The 22,152-nt window shown below is 41.9% G+C and overlaps 1 protein-coding gene across 1 annotated transcript in view; it reads left to right on the forward strand.

The window, feature by feature from the left end:
- The window catches only part of LOC126528325 (XK-related protein 6-like), a 61,421-nt gene that overhangs the window by 8,393 nt on the left and 30,876 nt on the right, over positions 1-22,152 (forward strand). The window contains exons 2-3 of the mRNA XM_055068941.2: positions 3,510-3,683; positions 11,009-11,275. Of these exons, the coding sequence (XP_054924916.1) occupies positions 3,521-3,683; positions 11,009-11,275 (430 nt within the window). The 5' untranslated portion in view covers positions 3,510-3,520. The remainder of the gene's footprint in view (positions 1-3,509; positions 3,684-11,008; positions 11,276-22,152) is intronic.

Raw genomic sequence — 22,152 nt, forward strand, 5'->3', positions numbered from 1 at the left:
ATCTGGTGCGGGTCTCCGCATCTCACATTCGGGAGGGCAGACAAGCACGTCTTTGCATGATTCTAACGCTCACATCTTTTGAATAAAAGGTGCGTTCAAATTTGCATGCGCGTTACGGTCTTAACGAATTCTACTCAAGATCAAGGATAAAACAAATTCTTACTGAAAAATTTATTGCAAGCTAGCTAGCCACAATAGCATGGAACGGGTAGTCTGAAGAAGTTGACGCCTCCAGACATCGCAAGGTGGATCCATAGTGCATGGAATTCCCTCCGGCAGACGATGTTTGCGCGGGCCTTCAAGAAGTGTAGCTGTTCTAATGCACCATATTGAACTGCAGATGAATTTCTGTGGTCCGCAGACAGCGAGAAGGAGGTGCCGTCGGACTGCGATTGGGACTAGCCACTAAGATTGAGCTTTTTGCGTGTCTGTATGCATTTGTATGTTCTTTAACGTGTTTCAACACGGTGAGCGTTGATTCAGGACTTTTTACTTGATTTGCGCGGTAGAACTGTCATCAAGTTATGTTTTTGTTTTTATATTTGGGCGGTAATGCCACTGCGCGTTACACTCCGTGGCGCGGTGTAATCGTGCAAGTAGGGTAATCGCTATAGCGCAATGTGCTCTGCAGAATAAAACCAATTGCCGAGCATTTCATTAATCGTTTTAAAGCTTCCCAAATTAAACACCTGGGTTAGATTTGCATTATTATTCTTTAACGGTAATAAAGAACGTTGCAGAAAACACTGCAGTGCAGGCAACAGAAATACAGCAAAATATTACTTTTCCCCACGACACGGTGTGGCTTCCATCTCTTCCAATAGATCGCTCACACTCTCGTGCGTCTTGCGAAGTCGCTGCGTCGTTTCCGCCTGCAGCAACAACTAAACACTTAATATAGCGTACGCGTATGCACATTCAAACATTCTTTCCAGGAAATGGGTAAGCGGCGCTTGTTAAGACTCCTCGCCCATCACGCCAGGCCTCTGCAGCCCCCGGACACTTTTTAAGATTCTGCAATTATGGTTTTAAGGGTGAACCAACTGCAGGCATAGCTGGGTTAGCCTTGGGCTTCAGCTCCTCAGACAGCACTGTAACCATACGTGGAAGTGGCATGATTGGTGCGATGCCGCACACGAGGCCACAGCTGCTGAACAACAGAAATAGCACCCTGACACCTGCCACGCGTCTAGAAACATGGGCGCTCTGTGGAATGCAGCAAGTCCTGTTGTAGGACCTCGATTTGTCTCATCGTAAGGCTAACGCAAAGCCGTGGAGGATGGTCAGTGAGGTTACCGATACTTTAGCTTGTCGTTTAATATAGTGTTAGCAGTGATGTGTACACTCAAACCTCATTTTCTCCGTGGCCATCGTCGTAGTACCCCAGCTGTATGCTGACAATCAAGCTCAAGTTTATGGCACCACATGGCTCTTCACCATGGCTACAGTGCGGCAGTATGCTCATATGTGTACACTGCTACTTAAATACATGTACCCACCGATTGGATTCGATCACGGTACCTCCAACACAAAGCTCCAGTTCTGTAATTATAAGACCACAGGTGCATGCTTCGTAAGGTGGAATTGAACACCCTGAAATGTTTACGTGCGCACGCCAGAGCTTTGAGAAGCTTAGTGCATTTTTGGCTGACGACAGCTTCTTGTAAGTGTCGGCTCGTGCGCCGTCAACGTAAAGCGCCTGCAACACGACTCTCGGCGCCTTTCATCATTCCTGCGTCGCTAGGCGTCTCGTAGCATGCAGGAGGACGCTGTTCCTTCGATCCAGTAGGAATTGTGTAACGTGCCGCGTCGCTCGCACATTTCCCACCAGCGTATGCTTTGAGTACCGTCTGAGGAGCATACGGGCAACTCTAAAGCTTGCTGTCGCAGGGAGTGCTGCGTCTTCCGGGCGAAGCTACCACTGTGTTGTCCTTATTTATATTTATTTTTTTGTTCGTTGCGTGGACACCAGAGCATGCGCACTACAAATATAACCGCGTTATAGCCTGCGTGTGAAGAGCACTTGCATACAACGCCTGCATACAAGAGCCCATGGTGGCACGCTGGCCTAGCTCCAAGACCCGGGCAGTAATTGGGAGCGTGCTTGCGTTTCATCCCGTTTTTGTATCCAAAGCAACAACGTTTACCGCGAAATTTACGTGTGATAACTTCTGTCCGGCCATCTATAACCTACCATGGAAATCACGATGCCTACGCGAATTCGCCTAATCTTCGCATACTACTTTGCTTCAAGCGTTAATGTGACATATTTCTTTCACGATTGACAAGCAATCAGTGCTTTCAGGGCACACCAATGCGTCGGAATTTTTCTCTTCATTTTCTTTTCTCTTCAGCAGCGAGCCACTGACCCGAAGCAGTCACTTATCGTGCAAAGTGGTTATTGCCACCGTGTCACTTATGCGACCGCCCGCCGAGGTCGCGTGACCTCGGCGAGTCGCCAGTGTGAATATGCACTTACATTTTCTTTTCAATCGTGCGCAATTATTGCGAAATATTTCATCTATACAGCGATATTTATTTGAAATTAAATTTTTGTAGGCACACAAAGCATATTTAAGCCAGGTGAACTTAGCTTACGCTAATTCATGTGCCACACTCGCCAATCACATGCTTGCTAAACGGCTAAGCTTGGAGCTCCAGTAGACAATAGCAGCTCTGTATGTGTCGCACTATTCGGAGGGAACTCTGTGTGGCGCGCTCTTCGCTCGAACCCCAGGAGACATTCAAATTAGGCTCCCAAGTTACCAATGAACCAATCTTCTCGGCCTAACCTCCTCTCGCTCTCACAAGTACAGGATATCGCTTGAACAAAACTCTTTGCGCGCTGTCCGTTCAAGCGCCGTCGATACTATGACTTTACGGCGGCAGCGATGGTAAAGAGCACCACATGACTATGGCTCGATTGTGTATGATTGCTCTCGCAATAAAAAAAAATGCATGGTCCAGAATTTTCCTGTAGGTGACCGGGGCAGATCGGTAGTTTCGTGTCGCAAAAGATGTCGTATAACTGCGATATACCGATTTCTTTTATTGTTGCTCAGGCGTTGTCGTTTGAATTTTCTTTGAATTTCAATTTATTTCTGCACTTCGTACATGAGTTGCGTAAGGAGCGCGGACAAAATGGCTTGTAAATGAATAGCTTGTGGGGATCATTGTACCTTCTTAGACACCCAATTAGTTATGTGTAGTTGAGCATTTAGAAAGCATGAATACATCGATAATAGAGGAAATGCCAATATCGTCACTTGCGGATTCGGTAATGTCGAGGGTCAAGAATAAAAATAATGAAGTCCAACAAGGAGAGAGAAAGAAGCACCACCATTAGCAATGGTACGCGATAACGTAGTGGGTTACCAAAAATGCTGAGAAAGCAGACTCCGCCATCGCTTCGCTTCACCTCGAGAACATTTAAACCGGAATAAATTGATTTATTATGTTCAATAGATTACGACTCGCACGCCGCTCTTTTTTTGCTTCTGCTTTCGCAGATCCTGACATCATGAAAAATGATGGTACGTACAGCGGCCACTTCACCCAGTTCATGGGCCGAGGAAGGTACTCTGTCATGGCATACGTTAACGGAGGCAAGAAGACTAGACATGCGTACCGTAGGCTGGGATTCCCCCCCGACGCGGTGGTATGGGATGGAAAACACAAACGCGGTGCGTTGATCCATCGCGGATTTACATGAAAAATGTCCCTCTCGTCTTTATTTTATATATCCAGAATTGGTAAAAGGGTCAATTCCGGATATATAATCCTGGATCATGACTGTAAATTATTTTCTTTCAGCGGATTCTTTGGAAATGTACAAAGTGTTAAATTAAGAAAGATGGGTATGGTCGTGAAGGACCGACTTATCTCGGAGACCCGGGTATTTTCTTGTATCCAGCGAAAATTGTATAGGTAAGAAAATTTTCCGCCACACAGCGCGGATCTACAGGAATAAAATTGTAATTCGCCGAAGACAAACACCCATTTTGTGACTTGCAGATTTTACATGTTTGACGAGCTGTCATTGCATAACTAAAACACTGTATGTGGCCATATATTTGTTGGTAATTTGAATTATTAGAAATAGTTGCTCACAGAAACTCAAACTCCTGCCGGCCACTGTGTTTTTTGATTGCCAACTTTTGCTATTTTGAGAAATCACCTCTTATGACGCCAAAACCAGTGGCGTTTTGCATCCATTTTAACTAAAGTGACCAAGCTGGAAAATTTTATGACAAGTCTTCAGATATGCTCTTGAACATTATTAGAAAAAATTATGCTGTTTCTTACCGTATTCATTTCGTAAAAAAAAACATGAAAACATGAAACAGGAAAACATGAAAATTGCAAAAGCAGGGAAATGGGCCAGATCTAAGAGCGTTTAAAAACAATATTCGTAGAATAACATTTCATGGAATGGCCTCACAAGACTTAATATTCTATTATTTTAAAAACATGCCGAATTCTTTTATTTTAGGCAAAAGAACTTAGCTTATTTTAAGATCCTGTATTGCGTCTCTTTTATGTAGCTTTAGCAATAATACTAAATTTATATTGATATTGATATTCCATTCCAAGGTGTTTCTTTTGTTGTAGTGAAAAAAGTGAGAAAAATTTGTCCGATCAGAGCCACGAAAAGAGTTGAGCTTCAGTTTTCAGGGATACTTTATCCGTGTTTTTTCTTTCGTGTGTTGAGGTTTCAAGCATGCCAAAGCACGCATAACTATATGTCTAAAGCTAGTCTGGCGTAACTACTTCTGGTACTACTCTCTACTTGCACCTACTATCTGAAATCCTATGTGCTTTTATTACCTATATGTTATCAGACTAGTGAGAAAGGCCGATAATGCCACTAAGGTCAGCTGGGTGCGTGCATATAAAGAACGTCGCTAAAGGGAAATATTTTTGTAGTAACTAACATTTTCTACTAGGCAAAAAAAAACGTTTCATGCAATGGAACCAATACTAGTTCTTCGACGTACATATTTATTTAACACAGAAAAAAAATGTTAACTGAGACAAAGTGCGAAAACCTTGTTATCGTGTCGCAATGTTTTGCCACAGAAAATGCACGTCGTTTTTTGCACAATAAACGTTCTACCTTAACCTTTCACCTACCTTCACCTACCTTCACCTTACCTCTTTCACGATATTAACGTAAACGTAGTTAAATTATTCCTAGCAGGGCATTGACCAAAATGTAAATTTTCTTTCTTATTACACGAGACGAAATTCTGGGCTTATTAGGACTTTATAAGGCACTTTGATACGAAGGGTTTTCTTTAGAATATTTTGCTCATTAATGGTTACGTGCTACACAACTTAAAAACGAGTTCGTTTTTAACCAATGTCTCCCATTCCTTGGAAATGTATGGTAACTGTAAAGAAAGAGGAACGCAAAAAGTCGGAATGAAGGGATTTTTGGACCTTTAGTTAATAACATATGCTCTTCGATTCCTGTAAAACAGCTTGAGGTTCATCTCTTGTGATCAGTTTTCTTCAGTCATGCAGCTATGTATTGCTACAAATATAAATATTCGACGTAGACTAAAGTGCATGCTTGACGTTAAGACAGCGGGCATAGCTAGCAAGGTCAGAGTCGTTATTATTCTAATATTATTTCTGAAGTAATGGATATCATAAATGTTCCAGTTGGTGGCAATTATCCCCAGGCATTCGCAATAATTATTATGCCAAAGGGTTGTTCAGAAACTATGAGGAGGACAGTGAAAGTAGAAATTGACTAATTTGTCATGTGGCGTAATTAACTTGATCGTGTCTGTACTTAATACCACGTGCTACTAAGAATGCCGCTTACGAATTTACAAGTTGGCAGCAACTGTTGTCACAGATGCATGACAATATTTCATGGCAACACTCACAGCACAAAAAAAAAATTGAATCACCTTTTCTCGTTTCTATCTTAGCAGCAGCAACGCCTTGGCATCATTGCTGAAACGTGGCCAAAGAAGGGCGAAATAATTGTTATTCGAGATTACACAATGGCATGTCAGTCGCGCGATTATCTTCTCTGGGCGAGCAGTAGCTCTCGTTTTACAATATGCACCACGTATTTACAACGTTCCCGCCGCCTTCATGCGGCACATATGCCATTGAGTCTTTTTTCATCACTCTGGAATCATCACTTACATTCGGTGAACCTTATCGTCCTTCCTTATGTCTCCATTCTTGACAAACATAAAACGACGTTTCGAGTACCAACCAAAAGAATATTGACGAGCTGGTGTTTATAGATCGTGATATGAACACTGATACCAGTAGTTCAGGTCATGATGACTATACACACTTATAAAATCATACCACTTTCGCAATCTCGTCAGAGGGCCTGCACTTTCGCTACTTCAATGGATCAAGCATTGCAAATTCGAAAAAGGCTAGTTTGCCTTGTGTATGGGATAAGTCTACTGCCGATCACTGGCCATTATTTTCGGTGTCGACAATTCCCAGTAGGAAAAGGTGATGGTCCTAGATGTGTAACCAAGATAGACAAGATTTATTATAAATAATAACAATATTATTATAAATAATTTAGGTCAGGACATAGCGTGATGACATCGTCCGAAATTTTTAAACTTCACATCCATTCTTGAAAGTAGAATTAGACTGAATAGAAAAGCTTCAAATCATTCTAGTGACATGCCTCTATGTCTCAGGATGACTAAAAAAATTGCCGAATTCATACAGAGCAGGATTAGTGGTGTGGTAAATGGAAAACTCAAAAAGATCACTACCTTTATTGACGCCAGTTAAAATCTATACGCAACAAGTCTGTGGGAACGATGAAAGAGAGTGAAAAGGATAATTGCGAAATTCCAGTAGAACAGGCGAACCGTAACTGAAAAAAAAAAAACTTGAGTAATTGTGAATGAAGTCGTTCGCAATTCTCGTGCACCAAGGGCACTTCCTGATGTTATTGCTATGAGCACGATTTGATTATTTAACGTCTATTTATTTTCCTTGGTCCATTTTAGCTGCAAAATTTGTGGAGCTCAGTAATGAACGTAGTCTTCAGAATTCTAGTGTCAATTTTGTTTCACTGCACCACATGAACGTTCAAAAACGACATCTATAGAGTTAAGAATGCCATCAAAAGTCGGCAGGATTCGATGAAGTAAAAGTAAGGGTCGTTAAAGAAAACCTTTACATTCTCGGGCCAGTTTGATGTCGTCTATTCAATGATTCTGTAGAAGTAGCAAAGCACCGAACTTGTGTAAAACATCAAAGGTTGTTTCGATATATTAAAAGTACGATCGCCCTCACCCGTCCAATTACATGCCAATCTGCTCTTGAGCATACATAATGTTTGTTTTTAAGAAATCATTGGAAACCTTGTTTATAGATATATCGCAAAATTTAACGGGGTCTCTCATTAGCAACACGGTTTCAGACCAGATTAGGCTGCCTCCATCACCATTAGGACACAGCCTTGACTTACGATACGTTAGTACCTGTCATTCTCAAAGCAGTCGACACTGTTGATTGCTCTGTACTACTGTTTAAACTACCAGATTCTGGTGGTCGGAGGGGTATGTTTGCGCTTTTTGGAATTACCTTAAGGATCTTTACCAATCAGTCGTAATGAATGCCATGACGTGTTCTTTGCGGTACCGTCGCACCAGTGTTCCTGCAGAAATGGCGCGCGGACTATTTATTACTTTTTGCCTTAGATCTGGATGATTTGCTGCACGTAGTGAATTTCAGCCTTCTAATGTGCTGATCTAGGCTGGAGACGTATGCATGATAGTTCGACCTATTAATGGAGATGATCTTGAGCTGAAACCGAACGTCAAATTAAAAAATTTTTGCCAATGGGTATGAAATATCCTTAGTGTTAACACACGCCCACAAAAAAGAAAATAAGTCGTCTTCCAAATCCAGGTGAAAATCATTAAACCCTTAAGAATTGATGCTCAACTAAATACGTTGGAGTCGTCAAATATAATCACTTACACTGACAATCGCCGATTGAGACTGTTTGCTACAAATTAGCTTCTGGATTGGATGTCGTGCGCTAACTCAGGAGGAGGAGTAAACGTTTATAGGGCGAAACAGGTAGGAGGTTGTCGGCTCTCTCAGTCCAGGAAGCCGTTGGCTGATGACGCGGCACGCGATCTGTCCGCAAAAACTTTGCTGATCCTCCAGGCTCGGTGGGGTTAGCATTGTCTCCCACGTTTCTTCGGTCGCTTATAGCGATTCTGATCGTGATAATGGTTGGAGTTCTTTGTTGCCAGGGCCAGAAGTGTAGCGATTCGGTAGCTTCATCTGGAGTGCCTTTATCGCATTGCTGGCACACCAGCAATACGTGTTCTAGGGTGTCCGGTACTTCAACGAATCGGCATGGATATGACAATTGTGCGGGGTGTATCCGGTGCATGATAATTCCATGACCATATCTATTCCTTAATAGTCTCCGTAGGGTGGTGGCTTCTTCCTTAGACATCACTGCCAAATAAAATCATCCTTTTCTTGCCCTACTGTGTTGCGTTGCACTCCACGTTGCCCTAGACAATTATCCTTAGGTAAATTGAACATTCCTCTCGCTAATAAGGTATAGGTGAACGTGTACTACAATAATTTGGTAATAAAATTTGGAACACTGCTCCTTTTGTAATAAATATGTCCCCTCATTTACTCACGCACTCCAACAATACATTGAACAATTTGCAACCATTTGACAGGATCACATAATTATGAAACGGGTAACTCATATGCATTTTTACATGTATCTTCTTTTTTTACTCTTCTCAAAGTTCTTTTGCATACTGTAGTTTCCCTCTCCCTTATTAGATATCATTTACTCCTTTCAACAATGCCGTAAAACCACGACGGTACAATAAACAAATAAACTAAAATAATTAAATAATGTGAGTAAATTGTAAGTTCTTGGGCCAGTAATTGTAATCATTTCCCATTACCAAAAATGTTTGGTAGCATACAATGTTCTAGTTTTTCGATGGTGCGTCTTCAAGCACGTCAAATCTTCAAGTCGCACAATTTCGCTTGTGCACCCTTAATGATATACAATTTTCTCCCCTGAAATCAGACTGCCTCTGGCATGATAATTCATGGTGATTTCTTTCTAGAGGGACAATAAGCTTCCTCATATAAAATTTTCACTGAAAAAAAAGTCTACTCGTCACTCTTCTAAGTCTTACCTTATCTGAACACAGACTGCTAACAATTATTGCGATCAAACAAAATTTGGTCAAACTCAGAATTCACACGGAAAGGAGAACACATAATCCTTCCAACTGGCGCAGTTTATTTCTCAGCCGGTGCTGCTTCGTACTAGGAAAGTTCATTGGCAACTCTATCGAATTTCTGTGATAGCATGACTTGCTCATTACGATAGCCTTGCGATAAATATCGGCTGTGTTTGGTCGACACCAGTGTAAAAGTTCTTCTAAACTCGTATAAACAGCCCTGGACGGTTCGCAGGTGCTGTAACTAACATATATTGTGTATGGCCGGAATTTTTAGTTCTTAACGCAACCAAGAAATCATAAATCGGGATATAATGCTTCCACAGTTTAGCAACGACAATAGGAAAAGTGTATCAATGAAAGTCCGTTCGTGAAGCAGCATGGAGATTTAAAAATAAAGAAGTAGTTATTCGGATGTCACTAAGATTTCGCGCACAAGGCAAGAAATTGGCTGTGGTTGTAAGGAAGTACATATAAGAAATGCATGATAGAATTCAAGATCAATACGACTGCATTAATTCATACTTTGGTGTCTCTGCAAGGGTTTTATATATGACCGGCTCCTTTTATTCTTATTGAACGATTTCACGTGCAGCATTGTGGCGCGCGCATAGGGTCGTGGGTTGCGCGTCTGATGCGCCGCACCTTTCCAGCTAGCTTGGAGACTAACCTAGAATTTGATTAACATTGCGCAAGTGTTTTACGTATATTCGTATATGAAGACAAGGTTTTAATAGCTTTAAAGCACAACTCTCAAACTTTTCTAGCTACGAAGTAGTTCAGAGTGAAAGAGATGGTGAGTGCTCTAACCATTGTGAATGAATTGCCACATGATGACCGCCAGCAGTTTATAAATAGTGCGATCCTACCGCAAGGTGTAGGCTATCATATAGCGTGTGCCCCGGCTAATCTTACCAAGCTGCATAATAACAAAAAGTTTAAAAACACGGTGCGGTATTTAGAAGACGTGCGGTATTTAGACGCGAGAGGTATGGTGACATGAATACCTCACGTCTTAAAATTGCACTTTACCGCATGCTTTTATTCTTTTATTTTCGTTGACCAGTTTAGTGAGCGCTAGCCTAGACGCCCTATATGATAGACGTAGCACAGTTGCTTCAAGCCTAATACAACCTACTAAAGATACATTTTTGGAGGTGCACTGGCGACCGCATGTCGTAAGGTGTTGTTTTATCTGGTTGAGCACCTACCTCTAGAAGGAAGGATTGCGGCTGGCCGGTTATGGATGCTTTTGTCTATAGCGTTGTATTGTTGGCGCATATTGCATGGTTTAAGCCTTCAATTCCACTGAGTTGTTCCGGAAGCTTAATCGTGGCGAGACTGAACCATAAAAGTGTGATGACTGACACTTGTGTTGTGCCTTTGTGGGCTGTTTCAACCTGTCGCTTCAAAGATTGCTGCAATCTGTACCAGCTCTGGCAAAGAAACACATCGCAACCGTACCTCCTGAAACTTTGTCTTTGAGCATCTTTGCATCATACGTGGCCGAAACTCGTCATATTACATCAAATCGTTCACGAATACGAAGTTCTTTCAACAAGCTGTATTTGGAACAGCACGCATACATCTGCGGCCTGTCTCAGTCTATTTATAGCGGTCATTGTATGCAGGTACTCTACGGACGTTCTATGCAGCATACAGTGTTGCTATCAAATGCGACCAGAGATACTGTTGCCTTTCAAGTTCGCCCCTAGATTGCCGCGCCTAAAGTTAGTGCGGTACTAATGCTGTTGCTATGTGGGTTGCAGTGTCATCAAAGGAATTACCAATCATACCAGCCCCAGCCAACTACGCTTTCAAGGATACCCTCCTAGGTGACTTGGAGCCCACGCGCCCGTTCCAGAGAATCACAGGCGGCGCTTCCTTTAAGGTCACCAGCGACCTCCGGCGGAGTGATGTTCCTCCTGCTAATATCATGGACCTGAGAGCTGTCGAAGGGCACGTTGAGATCGACGGAACGCCTATCGTCAGACTTACGTGGACTTGGCCTGGTGCGCACATGACACACGGAGTAGGTGCGTATGGTCTGTGAGCGCCCATTTCGAACTCAAGAAGAGATGACGTCACAATACTCAACAGGAGCATAATCACTGGCATTACGAAGCTCTACGTTTTCTGCGTGGTTAACGTTTGGAACACCCCTCTTTAACGTATGATACACAAAGGACGCAATGTAACAGATTGCTGACTAGAACACTTAAAGATTTTAGTCGCTACTGAGTTTTTATGTATGTAGCACACAGGATGTTGAACTCTTGTCTTCTACAGAAAAAGACCTCACAGTATTAATGCATATATTAGTGCTTTGACAGCCTACCACTCAAAAACATATTGATAATAAATATGAATGAGACAACGCATAGAGTTGATTGTTTTTTTCTGCATTGCGCTTTAGAATGACAGTATAGCAATTGAGACTGAAATTTTCTTGATGTTTCTAGGGCACTAGTAAGTACAGTGGTCGGACAGAATTTGCATTGCTTGAAATATCATTTTCGTATATGTGGTCTTTTATTGGGCAGCCGAATTATAAAAAGTGGCGACGATAGCATGCGGTAGCAGGTCTACGATTTTACGAGATATTCAGGACAAATATGATAGAGCATCGAAGCATCAATGCAATTTTAAATTGTCAGCATTCAGTTACAATGTAGCACTGTGCTTTAAAAAAGCACCGACTAATTCTACAGACAATATTTCCTGCGTTGTAGCTGTAAGACCAATGTTACGAGGCTGCCCCATAGAATTTTATTAAGCGTGTCAAAAAAGACCCCTTCATCACGTCTCAGTCGTTCCGAGAAGCACTGCTAGCTCAAATTGCGCCACAGCGGCCAGATTTCAGTGGGGGTGAAATGCGAAAACGCCCGTATCCTTAGGCTTAGTTGCACGTTAAAGAACCTCAGGTGGTCCAAATTTTTTTTAAATGCTCCACTACGGCGTGCCTCATAATCAGGTCGTGGTTTTGACACGTACAAACAGAATTAAATTTTTAATTTAGCAGAGTGTAACACGAATAATAATAGACAACGTTTACGAACTACGTTTTTTGAGAATTCATTGTCAGCAGCATGCAAGTTAGGAAATAACGAAGGAAACACGATGGGCATTGTATACAGAAAGTGGAAGTTTCCTTTAGGTAAACGTGCTAATATAAACATAAGAGCCTCTAAATACATTGAGCATATTCTTTAAGGTTAACTAAACAAGAACATTTTGATATCCATGTGTAAACCCCATTTTTGCTTTCGACAGTATGCGGAAGCCTGGACGAAGCATGACTATTCAAGTTTCACAGGAGGAAGTGTTTCCGCTGATTTATTGCGTGCGCTGGAAAGAGATAATTAAGTACTGGTGTTCTGCATTGGAAGAATAGTGGCCCGCATTTTAGAGGAAATACTTCGCTACTTCCGTATCGGTTACAATATCTTCTTTCAAATGTGTCAAAATTGCAAAGCATTCCTATATATATATATATATATATATATATATATATATATATATATATATATATATATATATATATATATATATATATATATACACACACAGGGGTTAACCAGGGAGCCCGACATTAACCATAGCGTAGGACCCCAACACACAGACACCAAGGACAACACAAGACAAATTTTTACTTACTGCATGAATTAAAGAGATAATAAATTTATGAAAAATTCTACTTCCCGCACGTGGGGAACGATCCCGCATCTTTGCATTGCGCGTGCGCTCCTCTACCAAAGGAGCTACCGCGGCGCCCTTCTCCCATCCACTTTCTGGGGTATTTACGTGTTATTGAAGTAACCCTGGGAGTGCTAGCCAGCGCCACCACTCACAAACCTTGGTGACGGATGAGGAACATCATTTCTGCCGCAGGCGTCACGAGTACGTGGTCTTTTTGGGTGAAGGCAACTAGTCAATAAACCCACACGTGCTGCTTGAAAGCATCTGTTGCCGGAATCGAGACCCTCGGTATATAATGAACGATAAGAAAGGGGGTTTAACGAGGGGTGATTTTAATTAATCATAGCATAGGAACCCAACAAACACGCCAAGGACAATACAGGGGAAATCACATAATAATGAAAATAAGATTGGACGAAAAACAACTTGCCGCAAGTTGGGAATGAACCCACGTCTTCGCATTACGCGTGCGATGCTCTACTAATTGAGGTACCGCGGCACTGTTTTCTCATCCACTTTAATAATTTTTTTTTCATTTCATTTCATTTATTTGGGCAACACAAATACAAGGTTTTCCCGCAAGGTAAGGCAAAAGGAGGGCGTAATCCTCTTGACTAAGGCCTTTACTTCTGGAGCAGCAGATGTAGCGGTCTACTGATAAAACAAAGTACAACTAATAAGACACAAAATTTCAGAACTATTTACAGCAATATTTTCAACGCATTGAAAAGTATCAAACATTTGCCAAATTGCAAGTAACTAAATAAATACAGCACAGCAAAAATAAGAACATTCTGGCATTAACAAAAGTTATACGTTCAGAATATAACATTAATAACATTACTATTGACATTAAACACAGAAAATTTATTAACATTCGTTAATCACACTGTGATCAGAAAATATGTTTTGTATTGCATGTTTAAATTTGTGAATTGTTCTAGAATTTATAGCTTCGTCAACAATGTCAGGGTACGTATTACATAAACACATGGTTTCATATTCGATCGTTTGCATGCCATATTTTGTCCTTGGTTTCTTTATTACTACTGGTGTGTGACGTAGGTTGTATCCTGTGTCTCTACTCAGGTAACGAGTTGAAAATAGCTCTCCGTTGCTGGATCGATCTCTTTAAATAGCCGTATGCAGTCTCTAATATTAGGAATGTTGTAGCGCATCATTAGTATAGAAGATCCTGTGTATTGTTTTGAGAAGTTCACCAACCGAACAGCTCGCCGTTGCAGTACTGCCAATTTTTCTATATCTGTTTTATTACCGTTTCCCCATACTAAGAGGCAGTAGCTAAGATGCGAGTGCACAAACGAAAAGTACAATTTTATGAGAAGCCTGATAGGCAAGAAGCATCGGATCCGTTGTAGCAAGCCAACAGATCGTGCAACCTTAGTGCGTACCTTATTTATGTGCTCTGTCCACCTTAGGTGTTTGTGAAATGTAACACCCCGAAACGAATAGCTTGCGATCCAGATATATATATATATATATGTATATATGTATATATATATATGTATATATATATATATATATATATGTATATATATATATACACTCAACAGTAAACGCTGGTTAGAGCTATATATATACGTCATCATGCCGGCTAACAGCTGTCCTCTGTACCTTCTATTACAGCTGCAGCAGTGCAGATCAGAGGTGGCAATAACCGCGACAACTTTGAAATGGATTTCGAAAGCTTGGAGGTTATGTCGAATATCGTGAAAGGCAACCTTCGTCCCCTCCCCGCCGGTTTTAAGCATGACGTCACCATCGCTCTTCCCCGGAACTGGCAGACGAAGGCCCACGGGGACAAGGGCTTCGTCCTGAAGGCCTACCTAGCGGCGCGTGGTATTAACGTGCATGGCCTAAAGTCGGAGCCGTCCAGGAAAGTTATTGCAGAGTTTGAACTTTTGAATTTTACTGAAGAAGTTTCGAGCGAAAATGATGAACCGTCAGTCACAACAGTGGAGGAAGATCGAAGAAAAAAGAGCAAACCGTCCATGACAACAGATGAGGATGATGGGAGCGAATATTACGAACCGTCCGTCATCGTTTGCATAAAGTGTTTGCATCAACACTTCATGAAATAAAGTGTTGCAACCATCACTGACGTTATTCGCGCAACATATTACCTAGTCTGTGTTACTGCGTTTCATCACTTTACTGTTCTATTGTGTATTTTATTTTTACTGTTTGATATCGTCTTCAAATGTTGTATTCCTGATGCTGGCTGCAGGGCTTCAACCTGCACCCTTATTTCTTTTCTTTACATTTTGCCAGTTTTGTGAAACTGCTTTTTCCCACCCCGCTATAATCCCGATACCGGGATTCCAGTACCAATAAAAGAATAAAATAAAACAATAAATGAATTAAGACTAATTATATTATCAGGTGGAAGGTAAAAAATAATCTGAGTATCTCCAACCGACGGCAAACAACATTATCTTGGTTCTGTCCAGCTACGTGCCATTTGCATATCTTTAAATCTTGGTGGATGATAGTTGGCACACCCTGTACATACAGCACCAAGTTCACTATATGTTCTTTTATATAGGAGCTAGACAACTGACAATTAATCCTAGTGGTATGTATAGCTTACGTCTAGAGAATGAATATGTTGCTGTACGTTCACCTCGCTACAAATTGCTTTGCGTGCTTTGTTTGTTGAGTTCAGTGACCCCTCCGGCAGAGTCTTTCGTCAACGGCGTCTGAAATGCACATGAATGATGTGTGTCTCAGCATTGCTTCTCTTTCCAGTAGGCAATGCTAACGACTCATGAAAAAAAAACTATCCTAATAATTTACAACATTTATTAGGAATGGAAACATTACCACTTACATGCAGAGGTCATAAATGTGTATAATTCATTCAGTAATCGAAATGAGGCCAAGACGGATTCACTCAAAATCAGGATCAATAGTAGTCATGCTCAACAGCGCTTATGCGCGGACACAAAGTAATAAAAATATATATCCTAGTAAAATATGACTCGCCATCTCGGCCCGGCCCTGCAAAAGACCAGCGTAGCTGTTGAAACTCGCCACTACAACTCCTGAGGGTGGTATGCAATGCTTTATTGCATTATAGTGATGGTAGTAATGGCAATATAAGAGTAATGTGAGTAATGGTAATTTTGACAGCACCCCGCGGCTGGTCGCACTGCCATTTCTTTTTCCCTTACTCACTCCTCGTATTCACGCCACTCCTCTGGAGTATGCGTTGCCGTCCCATAGCGGTGCTGCAACAACAATCGAATCAGATGCTAGGCTGGTTCTTTTATATACGAAAGGCGGGTGACGTCACCTCTCCCTCCCCACGTCGCAAGCCGTCGTCACCGCGACAGATTGCGCAACTGTAATCTTTACCGAGAAACGTATGCAGGCAGCACTACGTCCTTCACATTGTTATCAGGAGCGCTTTGTCATCAATTATATATGTGCTTCGAATGCTCGTTTTGTGCTTGTTCTTTTTCGAGTAAACGCTATTCTGTACGTTTTGTACGTGATTTCAAAACATGTACGCACTCTTCGCTTCACTTTTCTGAGTTCTCGAAGCCTGCTTTACCTCCGCTTTACGGCCGGTATATTGCACAACCTCTGGGATCGGCCCACTTTTTTGACCACAGACACGGAAACGAAAAAGTCGCAGTTTCGCACGAAAGGCGTAGCATCGATTGCGATAGCAAATATCAGACAGCCATACGAAGTAAATACATCATTTTGATCGGCCGTATCAACTTGTAAACACTCGCTTGCTAACAATTAACAAGCATGGTGTCAGCGCGCACAGCAAACATGAGCACATCATTCTTGATGACCGCGGACACTCGCTGTCAAAACGCTGGAGTGCGAAAACGTGGCAGCAGCAGCGAGCGAAGTGATCTTCGCGCTGTCTATCGCTTCAAAGCAAAGTGAGCGCCGAGAACAACACTCACCAAGGTAAACATGCCTGGTAGCGAAGCTTCCATAGAAGTCCATACGTTCAAAATATGGCAGTTTATCAGCGGCTCATATCCATCTGTGTGACGAGGGAACACTTCCGGCGGAAGAAAAAAATAATGTGACGCCAAATTTGTTATAACAGAAGTGACGCCATTGTGTTCTCGAAGGCGCGAAATTATTTTGCTGGCCTGCCTTTAGAGCTGTATAGCCAAATGTCCCGCCATTCGACTTGACGGGCGTTTCGAGCTTTCAGCGCGGAAAGCGATGCAGGGAAAGGCCAGCCATACGGATGTCGAAATCGCACCCGTGCATAAAACATACTTTCATTGGAGGCCAACGAAAGCTTTAGGAAAGCCCGTCGGCCAGCGCACGCGCACCAAAACAACTCAAGTATACAATTATCTGGTGGTCGTAACTCGTACATTTGAACACGTTAAGAAACGATGAAGCTACTGACGTCACCAATTTCAGACAAACGTCGAAAAGTTAAACAGCATAACGTGTGAGGGGGGCGTATTGTAACAGGTGAGATTTACGAGCGCGCCTTTCTGCTCGCTTCAAGAGCTGCATTGCATTGCAAGTGATAGCGGCGGCGTCTTTCACGCTCGGAAAAACACTTTTATGTAGCGCGTATTGAGCAACAGAAAGCTGCACCGAGAGTTTCTCATGTTCCTCCACAATTTTCTCATTGACAATTTTCATCTAATTTAATATCAAGAAGTTGATTAATTAAAACTCATTATTTAACTATAGGCCGAATGCAAAAGATAATATTAGTATCTCCAAGCGACGGCAAACAATATTACCTTGGTTCTGACTAGCTACGTGGTATTTGCACATTTTAAATCTTGGTGCATGACAGTTAATTGGGACAAGCTGTATAATGACGCGGGCTTCAGAGTTACAACTCCTGAGACGATGAACAATATTCGTTTTCTTTTGCACGATATGTTTCTGACGTTTAGGCTGGGGGACCCAGCTTGTCCATAGACTCTTGTCCATAGACAGTCTATAGACAAATATTCAACAAGGTTAAATGAGGACTATCGAATTTTCTCTACAGGTAGTCTATAGGGCGGAAGTAGACAAAAAGAAACATGCATCATGTCGACTTTTTTTCTATTTACCGACTACAGAATGGGAGCAGACAAAAATAAAAAGAATCCAACAATAAATAGAGACTGTACCGACTTTTGTCTATAGGTAGTATATAGAGCGGAAGCAGACAAAAAGAAACAAACAGCATATCAACTTCTGCTTATGGACAATGTATAAACTGGGCGAAGACAAATAACATCAATACGTTATTGCCCCTCGTCTATAGACAGTATATAGAGGAATAATCAGCAAGAATAAATAGAGCCTGCATCGACTTTCGCCTACACGTAGTCTATAGAGCGAAAGTAGACAAAAGGAAACAAACATCTTATCGACTTTCTTCTATAGGCAATCTATAAAGCGGGAGTAGGCAAAAATAATCAACACCTTATCGACTCTTGTCTACAGACAGTCTATAAACGAAGAATGAACAATTATAAATAGACACGATATCGTCTTTAGGCTTTTAGGTAGTCTACAGAGCGGAAGCAGACAAAAAGAAACAAACATCTTATCGCCTTTCTTCTATAGACAAACTATAAATCAGGAGTAGAAAAAAGAAATAAAACCCTTATCGACTCTCGCCTATAGACCTTTTCATCGGGCGAGGAGGATAGGGCGCGCGGAGAGCTTTCCTCCTCTCTGGCTTGGGCGATCCGGCGCGGCGCTGCTTGAAAGTGGTGTTATAGTGCCTAGAATATACTTCGAGATGTTTTAGATCGTACCTTGTGAAATTAACGCCATGTCCGTTCATATAAGGTCGTCAGGGAAGCCTTTTGGTGCATCGGTAACTACAGGAGGCGGAAATGTGTCTTGGGGGCGCTAAAATGTGACGCGCTTTATCAGCCGCGGTGTACGCACATTATCAGTCGCGATGTGTGTATGTGTTGTAAACTATTTTACTTATATCGGTTTTAATTCAACAAGGAAACCCGCTGTCTGTATTACCAGCATTCAATGATAGATCAGCTCACTGTCTGATCGCTTGGTGTATAGGGAGTAAAACATAAGAGCGCATGCTCGTGCACGGCCAAGTGGCAGGCGCTATCAAATATTTGTGATCACCGGCATCGTGCTCGCGCATTTCAAGTCTAGTAGCCTTGAAATTACTATGTGTCTACGGTGGCCTTCCTGTGTGAGGCCGATGGCGCTGCTCAACACAGCGATCACTGCGGTTGGTGAACCAGCACGATACATATGTAAGCTGTATGCTTCGGCATTGCCTTTTTGGCCTGTATACAGCTATAATATATGGGAGGGATCGCATAAAAAGAATGCGATGGCTATATTTGAGGACAAAATTTCCGTAATACGTGTGAGTGCGTCGTAGAGAACGGAACGAACACAACCGAAAAAAAAAAATCACACTATCAATCAGGCGATAGAGAAATGTTCGGAATATAACCAACCTTTATATATAGCTTTCATTGATTACGAGAAAGCGTTTGATTCTTTCGAAACTTCAGCAGTCACGGAGGCATTACGGAATCAGGGTGTAGACGAGCCGTATGTAAAAATACTGAAAGATATCTATAGCGGCTCCACAGCCACCGTAGTCCTCCATAAAGAAAGCAACAAAATCCCAATAAAGAAAGGCGTCAGGCAGGGAGATACGATCTCTCCAATGCTATTCACAGCGTGTTTACAGGAGGTATTCAGAGACCTGGATTGGGAAGAATTGGGGATAAAAGTTAGTGGAGAATACCTTAGTAACTTGCGATTCGCTGATAATATTGTCTTGCTTAGTAACTCAGGAGACCAACCGCAATGCATGCTCACTGACCTGGAGAGGCAAAGCAGAAGAGTGGGTCTAAAAATTAATCTGCAGAAAACTAAAGTAATGTTTAACAGTCTCGGAAGAGAACAGCAATTTACAATAGGTAGCGAGGCACTGGAAGGGGTAAGGGAATACATCTACTTAGGGCAGGTAGTGACGGCGGATCCAGATCATGAGACTGAAATAATCAGAAGAATAAGAATGGGCTGGGGTACATTTGGCAGGCATTCTCAGATCATGAACAGCAGGTTGCCATTATCCCTCAAGAGAAAAGTGTATAATAGCTGTGTCTTACTAGTACTCACCTACGGGGCAGAAATCTGGAGGCTTACGATAAGGGTTCTACTTAAATTGAGGACGACGCAACGAGCTATGGAAAGAAGAATGATGGGTGTAACGTTAAGCGATAAGAAAAGAGCAGATTGGGTGAGGGAACAACGCGAGTTAATGACATCTTAGTTGAAATCAAGAAAAAGAAATGGGCATGGGCAGGACATGTAATGAGGAGGGAAGATAACCGATGGTCATTAAGGGTTACAGACTGGATTCCAAGGGAAGGGAAGCGTAGCAGGGGACGGCAGAAAGTTAGGTGGGCGGATGAGATTAAGAAGTTTGCAGGGAAGGCATGGCCACAATTAGTACATAACCGGGGTTGTTGGAGAAGTATGGGAGAGGCCTTTGCCCTGCAGTGGGCGTAACCCGGCTGATGATGATGATCATGATGATGATGATGATGATGATGATGTGAATGATCTTCTAAAGCTGGTTTATAGAGCGGAAGTAGACAAAAAGAAACAAACATCTTATCCACCTTCTTCTATAGACAACCTATAGACAAAGAATGCACAAAAATAAATAGAGGCTGTATTGACTTTCGTCTATACGTGCATCGGTAACTACAGGAGGCGGAAATGTGTCTTGGGGGCGCTAAAATGTGACGCGCTTTATCAGCCGCGGTGTACGCACATTATCAGTCGCGATGTGTGTATGTGTTGTAAACTATTTTACTTATATCGGTTTTAATTCAACAAGGAAACCCGCTGTCTGTATTACCAGCATTCAATGATAGATCAGCTCACTGTCTGATCGCTTGGTGTATAGGGAGTAAAACATAAGAGCGCATGCTCGTGCACGGCCAAGTGGCAGGCAAATAGAAACCTTATCACCCTTTGTCAACAGACACTCTGTAGATTTTGTGTCAACAAAAGACCAAATCTATGCAAAGGCAAAGTCGCTTCCAAGAAGACTAGACTTTCTATAGACAATCACAACTCATTTTGTAAGGGCTACCAGCAGCTCAAAAAATTATAAAGGAAGTGAGTATCTGTTAGTACCAGCCGCTCAAAAGGTACGAAAGAAAGATGGACTGCTAGTACCAGAAGCTCACCAAAATTAGAAACTAAATGAGTGGCTGTAAGTACTAGCAGCTCAGAAATTTTGAAAAGAAAAAGAAGATTGGGTTTTGGGTACCAGTACCTCACGAAAATTACAAATAGAGTGGCTGTTACTACGAGCAGCTCAAAAAATGTGAAAATAAATTCGTCGCTGTTAGTACGAGTAGCCATAAATTACTAGGGAAGGAATGGCTGTAGGGACCAACGGTTACGTTTTCTTCAGACGACAGCCTAATTGGAATTCCCAGTAATATGGATGAAAGTAAATGGACGCCTAATGTGTTTTTTTAATGTGTTTCGTTTCTGGAGTCGGACACATTACAATTGGTGGGAGTCTAACCCACGACCTTTGGTGGTAATTAATGTCAATGTCATTAAGGCGCGGTAATTGTGATAATGCTAATTCAGATACTTATACCCAGGATATTTGGTGTTAATTAATGCGAAGTTAATTAAAGCACAATGAATTCAGATAGAGTTAACTAAGAACGTACAAAGCACGACCTTCGTTCAGAGTTGAACCCTCGGCCTCGCGTAGTAGCATAATGCCGAAGCATCACGCTGTGGTGGCAATGCTTTCGCATTCGTCTACGTAGGGATATGTGGCCCTTGAATTTTTATGTTCTCCGCGATCATAATGCCTTATTTGTAGTGTGTAATTGCTTTATAAGCTGTTTATTCTTATATGCGTGTAATGAGTGCGCAGTAATGCAGATACAGGAAGATTATGGTGCGCCGTTTTCTTGTATTTCGTTTGTAGTGGAAACAAGTGCTTCCCGGTAACAGCATGCATTGTGTAGTTCTCTCTATTGTACATTATATTCTCCAATTTAGGCAATTTTTATTGTTTTACGTAAGCACATAGGCATGAACAAAGCAAGTCCCTCTAATTGCTTATTTATTAGTGTTGGCTAAAGGCTTTTTTTTTTTTTTTTGCCGAGCAGTCTGCTACATCAAGTGTAATATTGATTTTCTCTGGAGTTTTTATTTC

Source organism: Dermacentor andersoni, chromosome 9 (assembly GCF_023375885.2).
Source record: "Dermacentor andersoni chromosome 9, qqDerAnde1_hic_scaffold, whole genome shotgun sequence".
Taxonomy (NCBI): domain Eukaryota; kingdom Metazoa; phylum Arthropoda; class Arachnida; order Ixodida; family Ixodidae; genus Dermacentor; species Dermacentor andersoni.